The sequence below is a fragment of the Cupressus sempervirens genome, chromosome 3 (genome assembly GCF_028749045.1).
Source record: "Cupressus sempervirens isolate cs-2001-9-10 chromosome 3, ASM2874904v1, whole genome shotgun sequence".
Classification (NCBI taxonomy): Eukaryota; Viridiplantae; Streptophyta; class Pinopsida; order Cupressales; family Cupressaceae; genus Cupressus; species Cupressus sempervirens.
The window spans coordinates 254560872-254578825 of NC_143120.1; the positions used below are offsets into that span (position 1 = coordinate 254560872).

At 35.0% G+C, this 17954-nt stretch overlaps 1 protein-coding gene across 13 annotated transcripts in view; it reads right to left on the reverse strand.

Moving 5' to 3' along the window:
* The window catches only part of LOC149565830 (proline iminopeptidase-like), a 314435-nt gene that overhangs the window by 204920 nt on the left and 91561 nt on the right, over positions 1–17954 (reverse strand). For all 13 annotated transcript variants that reach the window (XR_016362073.1, XM_089819323.1, XM_089819321.1 and 10 more), the window contains one exon: positions 10705–10892. Coding sequence is in view for 12 of the 13 variants with exons in the window: in XM_089819323.1 (XP_089675449.1) it covers positions 10705–10892 (188 nt within the window). In the remaining variant the exon portion in view is untranslated. The remainder of the gene's footprint in view (positions 1–10704; positions 10893–17954) is intronic.

Genomic DNA, 17954 nt, shown 5'->3' on the forward strand with positions numbered 1-17954 from the left:
TATGGTCAATACTCCATCCTTTCAATATATATAAATCGGCCATACTTTATAGCCTTGTATATTTATCGCCTTTTGTACCTTCCACGTCACTCTTCAAAGTCTGTACCCGAGTTCAAATGCTACTACCTTATTGTCTCCTATCTTCACGCGGGTTTTTCTTTTATTTTTTATTTTTTTCTCCATTTATGACCCTATTTATTATTCATGTGTGCCTTAGCAAGAGTGACTAGAATCTGGAATTTCCATACATAGTAGCCTTCATCAAAAAATGGACCTCAGCTTCTTAGTCAGCTTTAAGGATCATGAGGTTGAAATGGTACACTAAAATTCAAAAATGCTATCACCTTGCCTAGTCGGAAAAAAAACAAAGCTATGAAACAATGAGAGAGCACGAATCATGCCCAACAAGAAAGGCCTTGTGGTGACCAAGAGCGTCAAATAGGGCAATCAAGTGCCCCACAATATGAAATCCAATATATTGTTTTGCAGCCAGAGTAGCATCAATGTCTCTATATCCTCTCATATCAAAGCCATAACATGAAACCCTGCCTCTGCCATTTCTTTCATCTAATGCTGCCAAGAATACCACATGTCAGGAAAGCCGTGCATGCAATTACAATGGAAAGATTTTTCTAGGTACATAGTATCTTCATTCGAGGATCAAAATAATATATCATCCTTGAGCGCAAGTGATTAGTCAGTACATGGACTCGAAGGGTGTTTGTCAGATTGATCAACATCCACGTCTGCAAATGAGAGTAATATCCGTTGATTCTCATAGTTGTGCCCTATAAGGTGTCTTAGTAATTATCTCCCTGTGAAATTTGGTTCTAAGAGGTCCTTTGTTCATTTCATTTTTAAAACTTAGGCAAAGATGAATATTCAACTAGTTCAATGTGATCTTTGTCTACTGACATCCATAGGTCAACCCTAGCATTAAATTTGAGTTGGCCAAAGTGCCAAAATATTGTGTTGAGATAAATCAAATAGCTCTGGTTAAAAAACAAGCCCTCACCCTACATATGTACTACATGTCATAATCTATATTGGTTATTTCATTGATGAATGTGCCAGCTGGGTGTAAAACCATCTTAGTGTGGGTCAAAGGTGGAATCAATTTGGACTTGCATTCTCCTCTACTCCTTGATATATCAATTGATACTTTCAAACTCTTTTAGTAGCTGCTAGAGAAGAAAACGTCTTATTATCTGTATCTTTACACAGAACTATAGTTTTTGGTTTCAACATATGACACTAATGTGTATCTAATCTTGTTGTGTCCATAATTATTATACGTTAACATTTTCTATTTTCTCTATCACTTTTCATTTCCGTTAATACATTCGCAGTTTGGCTTTGATACCATGTTAAGTTCTAGGATCTCTGCAAATGTAATAATATTGTTGTTATATTTCTTTGTTTCAAATGTAGATCCCAAACTCTTATAAATATAAAAATAGGAGACATGTCTTTATGATTAATCATTATTAAATAATATATATCACAATACAAGATATGATTATATATATATAAAATGTCTATAATATATCTATATATTTATATGTGTGTGTGTGTGTGTGTGTGTGTCAACAATGCATCTTAAGATTAAATCAATCCGCTTGAAGCTACAATCTTAACAAAAATAACATTACAGTTCTAATTTCCGAAGTCGGAATAAATTATTATAGTTCTAATTTCCATGGGTTGAATTAATGGTATGACCACAAATTAAATTAGTGTTGTGAAATCCTCCTTTCAATATTGGATACATACTATATCCACCATTGAAATGTTGATTATTGGCAATATAGAACACTTCTCGTCGTTAAAATAAGCATTATAATTATCATATAACATGCCGGTTACTTTCCAATGTTTGCCTAAAATTATGTCTTTCACCTCTACTAAGTGCTGGTATCTTTCTATCATACCCAGGTCTAATTATTTTAGGGAATTATCAGAGCATATGTAACAAAATAAGAACAATTCTTATCACTCCAAGATAAATGCTTTGACTATAACAGCCCCTAATTGTTATGGTAAATAGATGTTGTTGCAGTTGTATTAAACAAAGGAGATGATGCCTCATTATAGAGATTTACAAAGATGATGTTTCTACAAGAAACAATTATTAACTAAAGACAGAAATAGAAACTACCTAATAAACTAAAGACTAACTAAGATGACCATTAAAGAAACATTATATTATTCTAGTACTGTCCCTTAATTGTTATCGTCTAACTATTTTCCTTTAGTCACAAATTCTGCAAAACATTATGTTGTTGCTAAGACCCTCCCTAGATTTGCAAAATGTAAATGACCAAAAAGCCAAAGTCCATCTAGAAAAGAACAGAGAAGGATGCCCCTTTCTTCAAAAAGCTTTGCAAAAAGAAACAAGAGTCCTCCACTGAGATGAGTCTGCCACTAACCCTCCTTGAATCAGCAAAACATCTGACTAGAAATCATTGTAGAAACATTCAACCTAATGTTGGATAACGGAGCTACTATTGCCTAAAGAGAGACAAACATTGAGAACAACTAGCACGATTTTGAGGAAAAATCAGCAAACGCTCCAAACTTTGCAAATGAGCATGATACCCCAAATTAGACTGCAAAAAGGCATGATTTTTTAGGAGAAAAATTGGATAAACAAGACATGATTTTTTAAGAGAAAAATGGATCAAAACCAAACAACAGAATCTAAGACATAGATTAGAAAATACAAAGCTTCATTTTTTAGGAAAAAACAGCGAACCTAGCATCTCATTTTTGAGAAAAAAAAATATAAACCCACCAAATAATCTTTTAGGGAAAAAAATTTAAAGCCACAAAGGAATCTCACACAGCTTTGCAAATTACAAAATTGGGAATTTTTGGAGGGAGAAATTTATGAAGACTCATCAAATAATTTTTTAAGGGAAAATCAAAAAACTATGAAAACCCATAAGAAACTTTTAAAAGGAAAAATTTATAAAAACCCAATAGAAAAATCTTCATGCTGCTAAACACGAGACTTTGCATAGTAAAATAATAGAGGCAAGTAACAAAATACACATGCAAGAACATGCAAACACATGCAACCTTTGAAAATCAGAGACATGCTAAAATCAAGAAATCGCACGATCAAAACCTTCAACTAGGCTAGCAACTTTTTAAAAAAGTCTTTGAAGAAGAATCACAAAATTTTCATCAAATACCTCCAACAGTTTTTATTTTTTTTTAAATAAAAAAAAAATCAAGAAAAAATACAAATCAGAAGGGGCTTCAATTTTTCTTAAAAAATTCACCAAATTTTATGAAATCTCATCAACCCACTTTGACACCATGTTATGGTAAATCGAAGTTGTTGTAGTTGTATTAAATAGAGGAAATGAATGCTCCCTATATAGATTTGCAAAGACAATGTTTCTAAAAGAAACCATTGCGAGCAAAAGATGGAAATAGAAACTACTTAATCAACTAAAGACTAAGATGACCATTAAAGAAACTTTATAATATTTCTAATACTAATGTTGTCATTCTAATGCCTTTAATATTGTTATAATACCAACATTATGTTGCTTATGTAACAATTTCCTTCCTATCATTCATTTAAGTCTAGATCTAAAACATGTTTAGAAGAAAGAAATATCAATGGCGGCTATGGGTAGTAGAGATTATGCACTAATTCTTCTTTCCACTTTCTATAAGCCTTTCCCATAATTTGAAATAAATTGCAGAAGATATGAAACCATAAACAATCCTAAATAAATAAATAAATCCCTTTTTATTTTCAAGGAAAACCTTGATAAATTTGCAGTAAATTCACATGAGATTGCCACCGTAAATAGAAGATATATTATATCTAATTTCTCCCTACAATTCTAGTGAAACCCTACCAAAATTTGAAGTGATTTTACATAAGAGAGCAGTCATTAATCAGCATATGTGTTACATCCAATTTCTTCCTTCATTTTTCAATGAAACTCTTCATAAATTGTTAAAAAAATGGAAAATAAATAGCTCCATAAGTCAAAGACTCTTTTACAGAATTCACTCTTAAAATCTATGCATTCATCATGATTTTCTACAAGTAAACAAAGAAAACAAGAGCTAAAAATAAGAGCGAGAAAATCTGAAACTGTCTGCCATTCCAAAAGAAAATGTATGAGCTAGAATCACAATTACTAGCCAACAAGTCATCACTACATACCTAGTGATACAGAAAATCCCCCCCCACCCACCCGCCCTTTCCTTGTTGTTTTTCTTCTTCTCCAAACTTGTTGTCATTTCCTTCCTATTTGTGAATGCTAAAAATCCTCCATATTAGGATAATATCTTCTAAGATATAATGTTTCTTTAGTTGTCATCTAGTCGTCTTTAGTCTGTATAGGAAAACTTCTTATTCTGTCTTTTGTCAACATTTGTTTCTTTTAGAAACGTCTTTGTCAATCTATATAAGATGTGTTCGTCCCTCCATTTAATAAAACAAGATCATCCCATTATTCTATCATCTAGCCTGTGTAACATGGTATCAAAGCTTAGGAAAAACATTCAAAAAAAAAATCGAAATAAATCCGTTCAAGTATGTTTATTCATAGGACCCGTCTAAGGTTTCTGTTCAAAAATAAGTTTGCAACATTTTCATGGGTTTATTTGTTCTACCTTCGTTCAACCCATCAATTATTGTCTACAACTCGCACAACTATTTGTACCTGCAGCTTTGTTTTAAGCTTATCTACAATTTTTTTGAGTTTTTTGCAGCCAGCTAGGGTTTCATTTGAAACTCTCTTTTTCCATGCTAGTTTGAAAAACCAATTGCATATACCTTGTGCGTTTTTCGAGATCACAATTGAGTTGTCAGAATTTTTTGGGAACCTCAATTTTTGTTCGGCGAAATCTATGTCAGTTACGATTTAATTCTAACTTCATATTCATTCTAGGTTTTCTGAGATCTCTTCTGGGTCTTCGTCAAATTTTTTGGGTCAACAGAAACATTTTCTCAAAGTCCATGCTCCTTCAGTTTTAATCAATGTTTTCCTCAAAAATTGTATCTAGTCGTCTATAATCCACGATAATCACATGAGATTTTGTTTTCTAGGTTTGTCGATTTTTTCCTCAAAAATCCTTTTTTGGGTTTTGTGATACACAAAGTTGCATGGGATCTAGGGTGTTTATCATTTTTTTAGATAAAACAAAGCTTTGTAAAACTTCAATTTCTGGGTGTTTCAGTTTTTATCAAAAAAACATGGCTTCTTGCAATCTGTTCCGAGTTGTACTCTTTTGCAAAAGTTCTTTGTGTTTGACATTTTATAGATCCAGGGAGGGTCTTAGTAATCCGTACAATGATCATTAAGGGAGGGTATTAGGATAATATCTTCTAAGATATAACGTTCCTTTAATGGTCATCTAGTCGTCTTTGTTCTATATAGGAAAGTTTTCTATTCTTTCTTCTGTCAACTTTTGTTTCTTTTAGAAACGTCTTTGTAAATCTATATAAGGAACAATTGTTCCTCTGTTTAATATAACAAGATTGTCTTATTATTCTATCATGTGGCTTGTGTAACAGTCCAATGAAAATTTAAAAATACGTTCTTATGTAATGTGATTTACCTAAAATCTTCTACATTTCATTTCCTCCTATTTCAAGTTCATTTCAAACAAATAGATTTTACATGCCATAGTGTGAAGGACATTAACTTCCTTCATGGCATGCATGAGTTGGGCTTTTTATTTGGTAATCCCAATTACTCATGCATTTAATTCGACCTTCTTACATGGGTAATAAATTTTTATCCATCTGGAAAAATTTAAGTTTATTATTAGTTTATTTTATAAACAAATAACTTAGGAAGAACTCTCATAGTTATTTATTAAATTCAAACAATAGTATGAATTACCATGAATTCAATTTAAATTAATTGATTGGAACAAATTTTATAGTTCTGTGTATTAACTGTAAAATTACAATTATTTATTCGGGTTAATAGTTAAGCACGAACTGCAAGCAAAAATATATAAACATAAAAAATTATATATATATATAAAACTATTCTCATATTGTAATAGTAGTAGTTATATATTTGTAATCGCTATACTTATATGTATATATATATATATATATACATATATAAATATATATATATATATACTTGTGTCATTTTTCGATGACCTAAAATTATACACAAAAATATAATTACACATAAATGTCACATATAATTACACATATATATACACTTGTGTGTCTCTACCTTCCTACCTACCTACCTATCTATCTATGTATTTATGTAGTTGCAAGTAAATTTGAATAGAAAGCAAATTTATAATGCAAAAGAGATCAAGAATATCTAACGACAGAAGTGCTAAGATGACCATGCATCAAGACCTAGGCACAAGGTCCTATCAACAAGGTTAAAGGTAATGCGACATAAGACATAACACATCTCTCAGGTTATATCATATTCTCTTGATTAGGTCAAGGACCAACCCTAGTGTGTAAGACTTACCAACTCAAAGTTAAGATGGATTGACATTCATGATCGTGTTTACATCTACTCAGAGTGATATTAAATCTCTCCTTTCTCAAAGGAGGGATCTATCTTGCACTTACTCAAATGACAATTGTAGTCAGTTTGTCAATGTCTAAAATAATTGTATTGCATATAAGATAATCAATACACTTCAAGATGAATACATGATTTCGTATCATTCCTCTTATTTCACTCTTTACACCACTGCTCCATGAAATAAAAACAACATTTATGCATAACCTTAATCAAAAGAATTGTTCATTTAACAAAGTAAACATCTAGGCATTAATCACAAGCATACAACATCTAGGGCATCAAATAATTAAAACCATTGTTTCATGGAAACCAAATTAGACTTCTAGGACATCAAATTTAATAAAACAATTGTTTCGCTAAAACAAGCACATAACATCTAGGGCATCAAATTAAAATTCAAAACCACTATTTCATAAAATCCACAAGGTATCATCTAGGGCATTAGTAATCGAGAGGGATGTGGCAGTGTGCAATCAATTTAATATTGTAACTCCTCATACAAGTGAATTAAACCATGATGGTTACTAGTCCATGATGCAACCAGTCATAGGGTGCTCCATTTAAACCATAATGGCAAACTTGATTGTCTTTGTTTCCTTTATAGGCTTGACAGTCAAGAAAATTGATGAATCCAATCTCTTGCATTTTTTTCCAATTCCATCATTTGTGGGAAGTGACAACTTAGTCATAACGTGTTTAAGATCCTTGTTCTGATGCCTAGGCCTTCTATCTTGTCTAGTTCTCATGCTTTTCCCTTTGTCCCATGTATTTGACGAGAGATAAATATGCCTTGACGAATGAAGACTCCACTCATTGTGCATAGTCATCACAATATTTGAAAATGCTACCTCTGCATCAGCATTATTTTCCTTGTCCTCATTATTTCCTGCTATAAAAGTAGGCATCAAGGGTCTATCAAAATAGTGTGTAGGAACTCTTTCACCTCATAGGGAACCAACCATACTATCATCATCTGTGTGACTTCGTTGTAATATCCTTGTTGCGTCATTCATCTCCTAAATGGCCATTGTGAACTTCTTTAATACATTAGCCACCTATTCTTGCCCTATCTAATGGGATAAGATAAGATAAATTTATAAATGTCCAACAAACATATCCAAGGGCCTACAACAACGAGGCTAAATAAAAGCCAACAGTAGGAGCACCAAACAGTGTCTCGAGAAAGGAACAAGAGAAACAAAAAAAACAGAATGAGGAACCGAAAAGAGGAGCTGAACTGCCACACTAGTTGTCCTAAATAACTAGGAAGAAGTCCAAAACCGAAGGATAGGCCTCGGGGCAGGAAGAGACCCCATCATTGAGAACTCTGGGGGAGGGTGTGGAAATGGGCCGCAACTGCAAGGAGGATGTGCAAGGAAGCACAACTCGAGAGGTCCCCAAGGGAGGATCAAAAGGCTGCTTGGTTCCCTATGTCAGGGAAACCACTATGAAAAATGATGTGACGAGTTGATCCTGGTCTGGACCCATGTAGAAACACTACTATAAAGTGTGGCCCCGAAGCCTCACAGCCACCTAAAGATACGTTTGATCAGTGTACCCAAAGAAGGTGGCAAGAGATCGAGTCTCTCTGAACAAACAGTAGAAACTTCCTTAGATCTCGTAGTTTATAGGGCAGCCGAAAATGTAATGAGTCTCTGTCTCAGCCACCCCTATATCACACAACTGGCCAGCAAGTTTACCTTTCATAATATCTCAAGCCTCTCTATCCTCATGTTGTGGTGGATTAGCCACTTCTATCTCCCATACCAGCAACTTGTCCTTTAATGCTAGAAGATGAATCTTGATGAATATCAATCAATCTAGATATTGCCCCTTCAACCACTTACAAGGGTTGCCGTGTTTTCCTTAATTCCCTCTATACGACCAACAATGGAGAAATCACATTCATAGGATAATCACATAACATGACCAAGTAAAAGTACAGGCTCTATTTATAAAGCCCCTTCAAGCAGTTGATGTGCCACCACTAAACAATGTGGGATAAAACTTATGTTCTTTTTATGAAGTCACTTTGCTTTTATAATGTAGTTTTATAACATAAAGCCCCTTTAAGTGGTTGATGTGCCACCACTAAACAATGTGGGATGAAATTCATTTTCTTTTTATAAAGTTAATTTACTTTTATAATGTTGTTTTATAACATAAAGTAATTTCAGTAGTATTAAACCCATTAAATAATATTTTATTTTCTCCATTTCTCCATAAATAAAGTCGTGTCTAGAAATGCATCCCTTTTGACAACAAATTAGCCTATCGGGACGAGAAGAGTAGGCTAACCAAGCTCCTTGTGGATTAAGGAGAAGGATCTACCCCCATAAGTTAGAAGCTTTTCTTTAAAAAACATATGGCATACAGAAAGAATTCTAACAAGAAGCTTTTAAACTTGGGATTAATCCTATTGTAAACCCAGAAGATGTGTTGAATTTGTCCCCGAAGTGACTGGAATCTGCTATTTTCATCCATCATTGTGGATTCTTCTCTCTCTAGTTTTTAAAATGGAAACACTATGTCTTCCCTCCTTAATATGAAGGCAAGAAGTTTAGTCTCTTTAAAGCATAATGCATGTCTTTCTATATTGTCCCCATTTTCTGGCCTACATTTCCAGAGGAAAAAGATATTTTAATTAATTAAATTAAGTTGACTAGTTAATATTTTCAGGCAACTTGTATTCAAGTAATTATATTTATAAGCTGAATATTTTATTAAAATGAATTACCCAGGATCAAAAATAAAGTAAAATAAGAACTATAAAGTCACTTCCGCAAGGAAAAAGAAATTAAAATTTCAAAGCAATTTTATAATTAATTTCCAGAAAGTTTCATTGGGGTTATATAAGAAAGTTGAGGAAAAGGAAAACCATAATTAGCTGGGGGGAAAGAAGGCCATTATTCTGAATCTTGTTTATTTCTCTTTTGGATATTTGTGCTTATGGCCAAATTTCTTACTGGAGGAACAAAAAGCCTGATGTTTCTTGATAGACGAAAGCCTTAAACAACTGGTTCCAACCAAGAATTGATGATGTGCTGAAGACTTGGGATTCGGGGACAAAAACCCTCAGATCCAATGAGTGCAATTTCATACAGGAATCGTTTTTGTACTGAAATATTTGGTTTGTGTTTTGCAGAAATAGAAAATTTATCCTCCAATGTTTGGGTTTTGAGCTGCAAATAAAATTTGTAATTTTACTGAGATTTGTTTACAAATTATATTTTATTGAAATTTGTTTACAAATAATAAATTTATTGAGATCCGTTTACAAATAATAGATTTGAATGATTTCAAAAAATATATATTTATTGGGTATTATACAAGTTTAATCACTTCCACACTCTTTCGCTACACAAATAATACACAGCATTTTTACATGGGAAATCCTTTCCAATAAAAAAATGAACATAGAATATATTTTCATGATTGCGAAAACTCAACCATTGCCCAATACATTAATGAATCTTTATTACTTCATCCTTAAGCATGTCTTCATATAAATAGGCACATTAAAAGCAATTTTACACATTGTATGAATTCATGCAAAAGATAGACACTAGTGCCTTCAAACATCAACAAAAACAGATAATACTCAAATAAAACACAAAAACAAAATCCATTACTAATCAATAGCAAGGTTGATCCCATCTAAACTATTAAACATAGAAAGTATGCAATACTCATCCAGCACATAACCACAGCACAATTAGAAAAAAGAAACATTGCAAACAACTTTCTTTTTTTAAAAATGCATAAATCTACAGATCTGATAAGCTTCAAAAAAAAGGTACAACATTTTCCCAAAGTTGTTGGTTCTAGAAACATGTTTTGTGATCAGCAGTAATGCAAATGCAGATCCATTTGATATGCATTGAAGAAGGAAAACTTCCTCAAATTTCCTAGATGCGGTCTCATAAACAAAGGATTTGAAGATCAAGATTATTAAAATTAACCCTGAAATTTTATGTGTTAGAAAACTGCTTTTCCAGCTAGCTGATTATAAATTAAAATAGTTCCAGTTGAAATAAGAGCAACGTATTTCATTGGAAACTGAATACATATTCTTTATGTGCTTCCTAGGATGCAAACCATAATGCTTACGAAATAAAAATGTGAATAGCATTCCATCGAGCCTTTGATAGAAACTTACATGTCCTTCTGGGTTCCCACTCTGCTCCCAATATAAAGAATGAAGATCTGAAACCTCCAGAAAGCCTGAACTATATGGTTCAATTTCTGGGTAGAGCCCCCTCCAATAATTATCTTGATTTTCAGGTGCATTATTCTGGGCACGTGCCTTTAATTCTATAACTAGAGATCCTCGTCCCATCCTTTTTCCTGTTTTAGATTTTGCAGTTGCACTCTTCAATATGAGCTACTGTACATTTTTCCTGAAAACACTATTTGTTACCCACAAACTTTGTAGGTGTAAACATAAAGTACATATGATAAGATCTACAACTAATGCTAATGTGCATACCTTTCGATAACAAATCCTATGTAAAATGAACACATGTTGCATACATATATACCATAGGAATTACTAAACCATGAAACACTGAAACAAAGTTCAGCACAAAAAAGTGATTGTTGGTACTAATAGATTGTTATGACAACAAAATATTTATGTGTAATGCCACAGAGGTAGTAGATGGTAAGTAAATAACTCGAAGCATTCAAAAAAAATTAAGAAGTGTGAACATATATTCTGATCCCAACTCAAATGTGTGAATTGCCACATCACATAATATTTTCAAAGGAACTTAAAATAGGGATCTCTCCTAAAGCATGAATCTACAAAGGGCGTAGAAAAGGAAAGAAGTAACCTAAGTTGCTCACAGCAATAGAAAATAGACTAGATGGCTAGCACTTCATGAAGATAACAGCAGGCTTGCATGACTTCTCTTATGTCGAAAGAAATAAAGTTGTAATATCATATGGAGAATATGTAGTTACTATTAGAAATTTAGGCAAAGCAGATAGCCAAAACAATAGCTTTAGTTTTGCAGTATCTTTCATTTAATACAAATTACATATTTATAGGACTTCAAATATCCTATGTTATGGGAGAGTTGTTATACCTCCTATAACAACTCATGACCAAATAAACCAAACAAAATTAATACCCATACTAATTACGTGAGTTACAATAAAAACTAGATTTGTTTTAGAATATGTTATTATTCTAACCCATGATGTGAACAGTATAAATAACTTTCCAACACCCCCCTTACTGTGAGCATGGGAAGGAAGTACACCACATTAGCTGGAAACAGAATTGTATGCCTACACATACTTTTACGTTTACATACTACTATATGGATCTTGTCACACATGACCACCCACGTCTAAGAACTTATCTTGCTCTCACCTCTAGTGAACTTATCACCAGCCAACTGTACTTCCAAGAAGTCCAACAGTCAAAGAATTCCTATAGCCAGCTGCACTCCTATTCAGCTTTTGACAGAATCAGTGGTGTCCATGCTATCCTCCTTCCAAACTTATCAATTCCAATTACAGTAACCCAACTCTTATGGCTCATGCTCTTGATTCAAACAAAAAGCACCTCTCATTAATCTTTCATGGTTTTTACATAAGTTTACCACAAAACTGAACAGGAAAGTGAACTAGCCCATCTATTCACCTCATAGTATCTTGGGGTACCAATAACCTTTTAATGATCCATGAACTGCATTACAATAGTGTTTTTTTCTCAATACAACATTTTACACCTAGAGGTTACATAATTCATATAAATATAAAAAAATGAAACATGATGCCAGTAGTACCAAGAGCAACCTGACCGTTAGCAGCGAACAAGAGGCACTATTGTCCTTCAACCTCATGTGTCTCCATCTTCCAATAGATTTTCTACATAACAAATTTTTCTTTCAAAATCTCAATTTCAGAAACCGCCCCTAATTTGAACTTCATACAATAATTAAGGAGTACTGAGTATCATTGGTGTCGTTTACCAAAATGTGAACATTGCCAAAGGTCTCCTCCATTTTGAATGTTAGAAGGCCCATTTTCCTTAAGCTAAATATTCTTGGATGATGTTCCTTATCAAGATCATAAATGGTCAGTGGTCCATCATTGATAGTACAGAGAACAATGTCAATGATTTTCTCAAGATTTTGAGATCTGACCTAAAGCAAAGGAACTAATATTGTTGTCAACCGTGTTACCTCATCTAGACACAAATACATTAAAGCCCCACTTTAAGAATCGTTTGCAAGACCTTTGAATTTCCTCATTGGCTTTCTCATAGCTAATAATGACTTCTTAAGCTCAAACAATGTTTTTTCACAAAATTCTACACATTTATTAAGAGCATGCCACTTTCTAGGCCTTCTATATTGAGATCTGCAATTAATTTAGAAACACTGTTTCTTGGATGAAGGATATGTTGACTACTAGCACAGCTAGTCGGGATATATTTACCTAAAAAGCCTCTAGATAGAAAGATAACAAGTAAATGTGGAATTCTCAATCTATTGCACACCTGGGAACTAGATGAATAGAAGCACTAGAGGAGATTGAGGAAGCGACATGCATGGATATGGTCACTATGATCACCAATGAAATCATAATTTCCAACGCACCAAATATTCCTTCATCATGCAATTCCGCAAGGTCTTCTCATGTACTTCGATGATCTCAATTGATTCCAATATGAGCTTTCCCTCTTCATTGAGCGGTTGAAGGTTTGTGGCCACTGTGACATTCTGCCCCATAGCTTTCTTCAAGCATGAAACATGAAAAACGTTATGACAACGGCTTCCCTCCAGAAGTTCTAGCTCGTAGGCGACTTCACCAATGCGACAAACTACACGATAGCGGCCATAAAATCATAGCTTCAATTTTTCCTTTCCTTTTTTCTTCAATTAGGATTGTCAATATGGATGGAGCCTGAGATAGACCAAGTCCCCTACTTCGAAACTCCTCTCCATTCAGTGTCTATCGATGTACATCTTTTCTTGATTTTGTGCCCATTGTACATTTTCCTTCAGGCATTTGAGGATGTCCTGTCCCTCCTGAAGCCAGTCCCTTGCCCTTGACGCGCGACCATCATCCAGAACTGTGTCAATGAAGGAAAGGGGTTCGTATCCGTATAGAGCTTTGAATGGTGTCATTCCGATGGACATGTGGTACGTGGTATTGTAACAATATTCCCCTAGGTGTATCCATTTGACCAATGCCCGTTGTTGTGTTGAAACGTAGTTCCAAAGGTAACCTTCGAGCCACTTGTTCAATCTTCGTTTGTCCGTCTATCTGAGGGTGGTAACTAATACTTGGTGACAACTCTATCCCTGCCATCCAAAACAGTTCTATTTAGAAAATATTGATGAATCGCCCATCTCAATCACTAACAATGTTTCAAGGTAACCCGTACAGATGAAAGACTTCTCTAAAAAATAGATTGGCAACTTGTGCAACCTGAAAATCTGAAGGGATGGTGAAGAAATGTGCGTACTTTGTCAATCTGTCAACCAACACGAAGATACAATCTTTTCCGTTCACCTTGGGAAATCCAGTTATGAAATCCATCGAGATACTTTCCCACTTATCTTCTAGAATTGGCAGAGGTTGCAGTAACCCGACAGGTAGAGTATGTTCAGATTTGTTCTGCTGACAGACCACACACTCTCTTACATATTGCAATACATCTCCTTTAAGTCCTTTCCATGAAAACCTCTCCCTAAGACGTCTTTACGTTTTGAGGAAGCCCGTGTGTCCTGCCAAGGGTGAGTTGTGTACCTCCTTCAATATGTTTTGCTTCAATTTGGATTCCGGCACTAAAAATACCCAATCTTTATAGTAAATGATATCATCCACCACTGTGTACCGATCATCCTTGGTGTCGCCATCCATTAGCTCACAGGCAAATGTGTTTTTGGAATATTCTACCAACAAATGTGCTTTCCAGTCAGCTAAAATCTGGCTTAGTAAGTAGGTGGCAGGTTTCTTGGACAAAGCATCTGCAACCACATTGTTCTTTCCTTTTACATATTCAATGGCAAAATCAAAGGCCTGAACCTTGCTTACCCATTTCTATTGCCTCTCATTCAAATCACATTGCTCTAGAAAATATATCAAACTATTGTGATCCGTGCGAACGACAAATTTGGCACCTATCAGATACTGTCGAAGCTTGGTTAGTGCATGTACGATAGCCAACATCTCTTTGTCGTAGATGGAATACAAGCATTTTGTTTGCGTAAGCTTCCTGCTCTCATAAGCTATGGGGTGTGTCTATCTTGCATCAGTACTACGCCAATGCCTTCTCCGGATGCATCACACTCCATAATGAACAGTCGAGTGAAATCAAGTAAAGCTAGCACGAGACAAGTGCTCATTGCTTTCTTCAGCTTATCAAAAGTGAGTTGTGCCTTTTCATTCCACTAGAAGGACCCCTTTCTTGTCAAATTTGTTAGTGGCGCACTAAGCTAAGAGAACCCTTTTACAAACCTCCGTAGTGCAAGATATGTTTGGCACCCTTCCAATGAAGCTCATGTGGCTCTTGCATGAACCGAGAAACCATGGCAACTGCAAAAGCTATATCAGGGCATGCATGTGTCGTGTAGATGCGACTCCCAACCAACTATCTAATGTAGCATCAACAAGTGGAGTGGTATACTTGGCCTCTAACTTGAAACTTGAAAGAAAGGGAGTAGGAGTAGGCTTGCAATCACTCATGTGAAATCAAGAAAGCAAGTCAAGAGAATACTTGGGTTGAGAAAGTGTGATCCCTACTGAAGACTATGTGATCTCAATACCAAGGAAATAATGTAATAAACCCAAATCTGTCACAACAAATCTGTCCTACAAAGAGGTCTTGATACTGGAAATGGTGGATGAAGTACTTCCTGTAATGATCAAGTCATCTACATAAAGCACGAGTATCAGGTGTGAGTCATCTCTCTAAAGAATGTAGACATTCTAATCAAAATGACACCTAGTGAATCGTGTTGAGAGTAAGAAGGAATCCATCTTGGCATACCAAGCCTAAGGAGCTTGCTTAAGACCATAGATAGACTTCTTCAATTTGCAAACCATAGTAGAATCCTGTACGAACCCCTATGGCTGCTCCATATAAATCTCGTTGTGAAGATCACCATTCAAAAAAGCGCTCTTTACATCCATCCAATGTACAACCCAACCATGAGCTGTAGCAATAGCTAGTGTCAAGCAAATGGAGTTCATTTTGGCAACTGGTGCAAATGTCTCAATATAGTCAATATCAGGAACTTGTGGCAAACCTTTGGCAACTAGTTTGGCCTTATGCTTATCCATACTTCCATCCACTGCAAATTTGGTTCAATAGATCCACCTACACCAAACCAACTTTATTCCCTTAGGTCCCAAGTGTTTTTTTCCATCAAAGAGTTATATTCTTCCTCCATGGCCTTGTCCCATTCTGGAATCCTTGATGCTTCCTTAAAAGACTATGAATCTAAAGCAATGACAATATAAGCATGTGGAAATGATTTGTGTTGTGACCTTGTCCTCCAAGTGTTTGAAGGATTCCCCACCAATGAACCTGCCGAATCAAGGGTTTGTTGTGCCCAACAAGGTTTAGTGGAAGAAGAAGGAATGTCCTCAACTATTTGTGGACTCTACAAAAGGTGGTTTCCTGCAAGTCAAAGTTGAAGGAATCTCATCTTTCAAGTCACTATCATCACTATGATCACTTTCCACAAAGGAGGAAGGAGGAGTTGAAGAAGCCAAACTTGGACAAGTTTCTTCAAAGTGAACACTCTCTCAAAAAAGATTTCATGTGTCTCTAGATCCATGAGTTTGTATGCCTTAAGATGGTCAGGATATCCAACAAATATACAGGGTTTTCTTTGAGGTTATAATACCTTTCACTTTTGTGGAGGTATCCTTGCCCATGCTAGATAACTAAAAACTTTAAAGTGCTTTACACTTGGTTTTCTGCCACACCAAGCCTCAAAAGGTGTAATTCCATCTAAAGCCTTATGGGGACTTCTGTTTTGGATGTAATTGGCACAACACATGGCTTTTGCCCAAAACACTTGATCTAGAGACTTATGTTGAAGCATACAAGTGGTCATTTCCTTAAGGGTTCTATTCTTCCTTTCAGCAACACCATTCTATTTTGGTGTTTATATAACTAAAGGTTGAAGATCAATACCCTCATGAGTGCAAAAGTCTATAAGCCAGGAGTTGACATATTCCCTGCCATTATCTATTTGTAGAATCTTGATGGCTTTCCTTGATTTTTTCTCAACTTGAGCTTTGAAGGTGATAAAATTATCAAATACTTCACTCTTATGAGTAAGAAAGAAGACCCAAGTGTAGCGTGAAAAGTCATCAATAAAGGTGAGAATATAGTGAGCCTTACCAAATGATGGTACGAGAAATGGGCTAGCTACATCACTATGAACCAATTCAAGAACAATAGTAGCCTTCCAAGAGTTCCCCTTGTTATATTTCTCTTTGGGATGCTTGCTTGGTTCACAACCTAGACATACACCCTCTGAATACTTGACTTGAGGTAGACTAATGACCATATCCTTGCTGCTAAGTTGTTGAAGGTAGCAATAGTTGAGATTTCCAAATCTCTCATGCCATAGTTTACTATGTGAATTTGAATGAGTCAACAAGGCAAGGGAAGTAGACTTAGGCACAAAATGAAAAAAGGAATAGAGTTTTATCTCATGATTAGCCTTTGCAACCACCACTATAGAATCATCCTTGAGATTTTTCACCACAACTGTATCAAGAAGGAACTTCACTTTGTTGCCACATCCATAGTGAGTTATCTAGTAGATGGAGAGAAGTTTAGTGCTAAGGTTAGGAACATGTAGAACATCCTTGAAGACGCCATTATCCAACTCAACATTCCCTTTCCCTTCAACTTCCACTTGAGTGTCATTGCCTACATAGATGTAAGGTACATTTGATGGTTTCAAAGAGGAAAAATGCTCCATTGAAGCACCCATATGATGTGTAGCTCCTAAATCAAGAACCCATTCCTCAACATTGTTTGTACTTGCTATCAAAGCTTGTCCCTTACCCTTTGAAGTGGTTAAAGATCCCTTATCCTTATAGGCATTTGGTACATCAATTTTTTGTTTCCTCATTAGGTTTACCAATTCATTAATCTTCTTATCCTTACACTCATGTTCATCATGACCATTCTTCTTACAATAGGCACAAGTTTTCTTCTCCCTTTTGTTGGAGTTATTCCCCTTCTGATTATTTTTGGAAAAAGACTTGCCTTGTTGTGAGGAAGATTGTTGAGTGGAAGAAGATTGATGTGAGGAAGATTGTTGTGTCATCTTATGGCTTAGGTTTCCACTGCTTCTGCTTCTTGTTGGAGTTTTTACCACTTGAATTCCCTTCATTTGCTACCAAGGCTTTTGTCTTGGA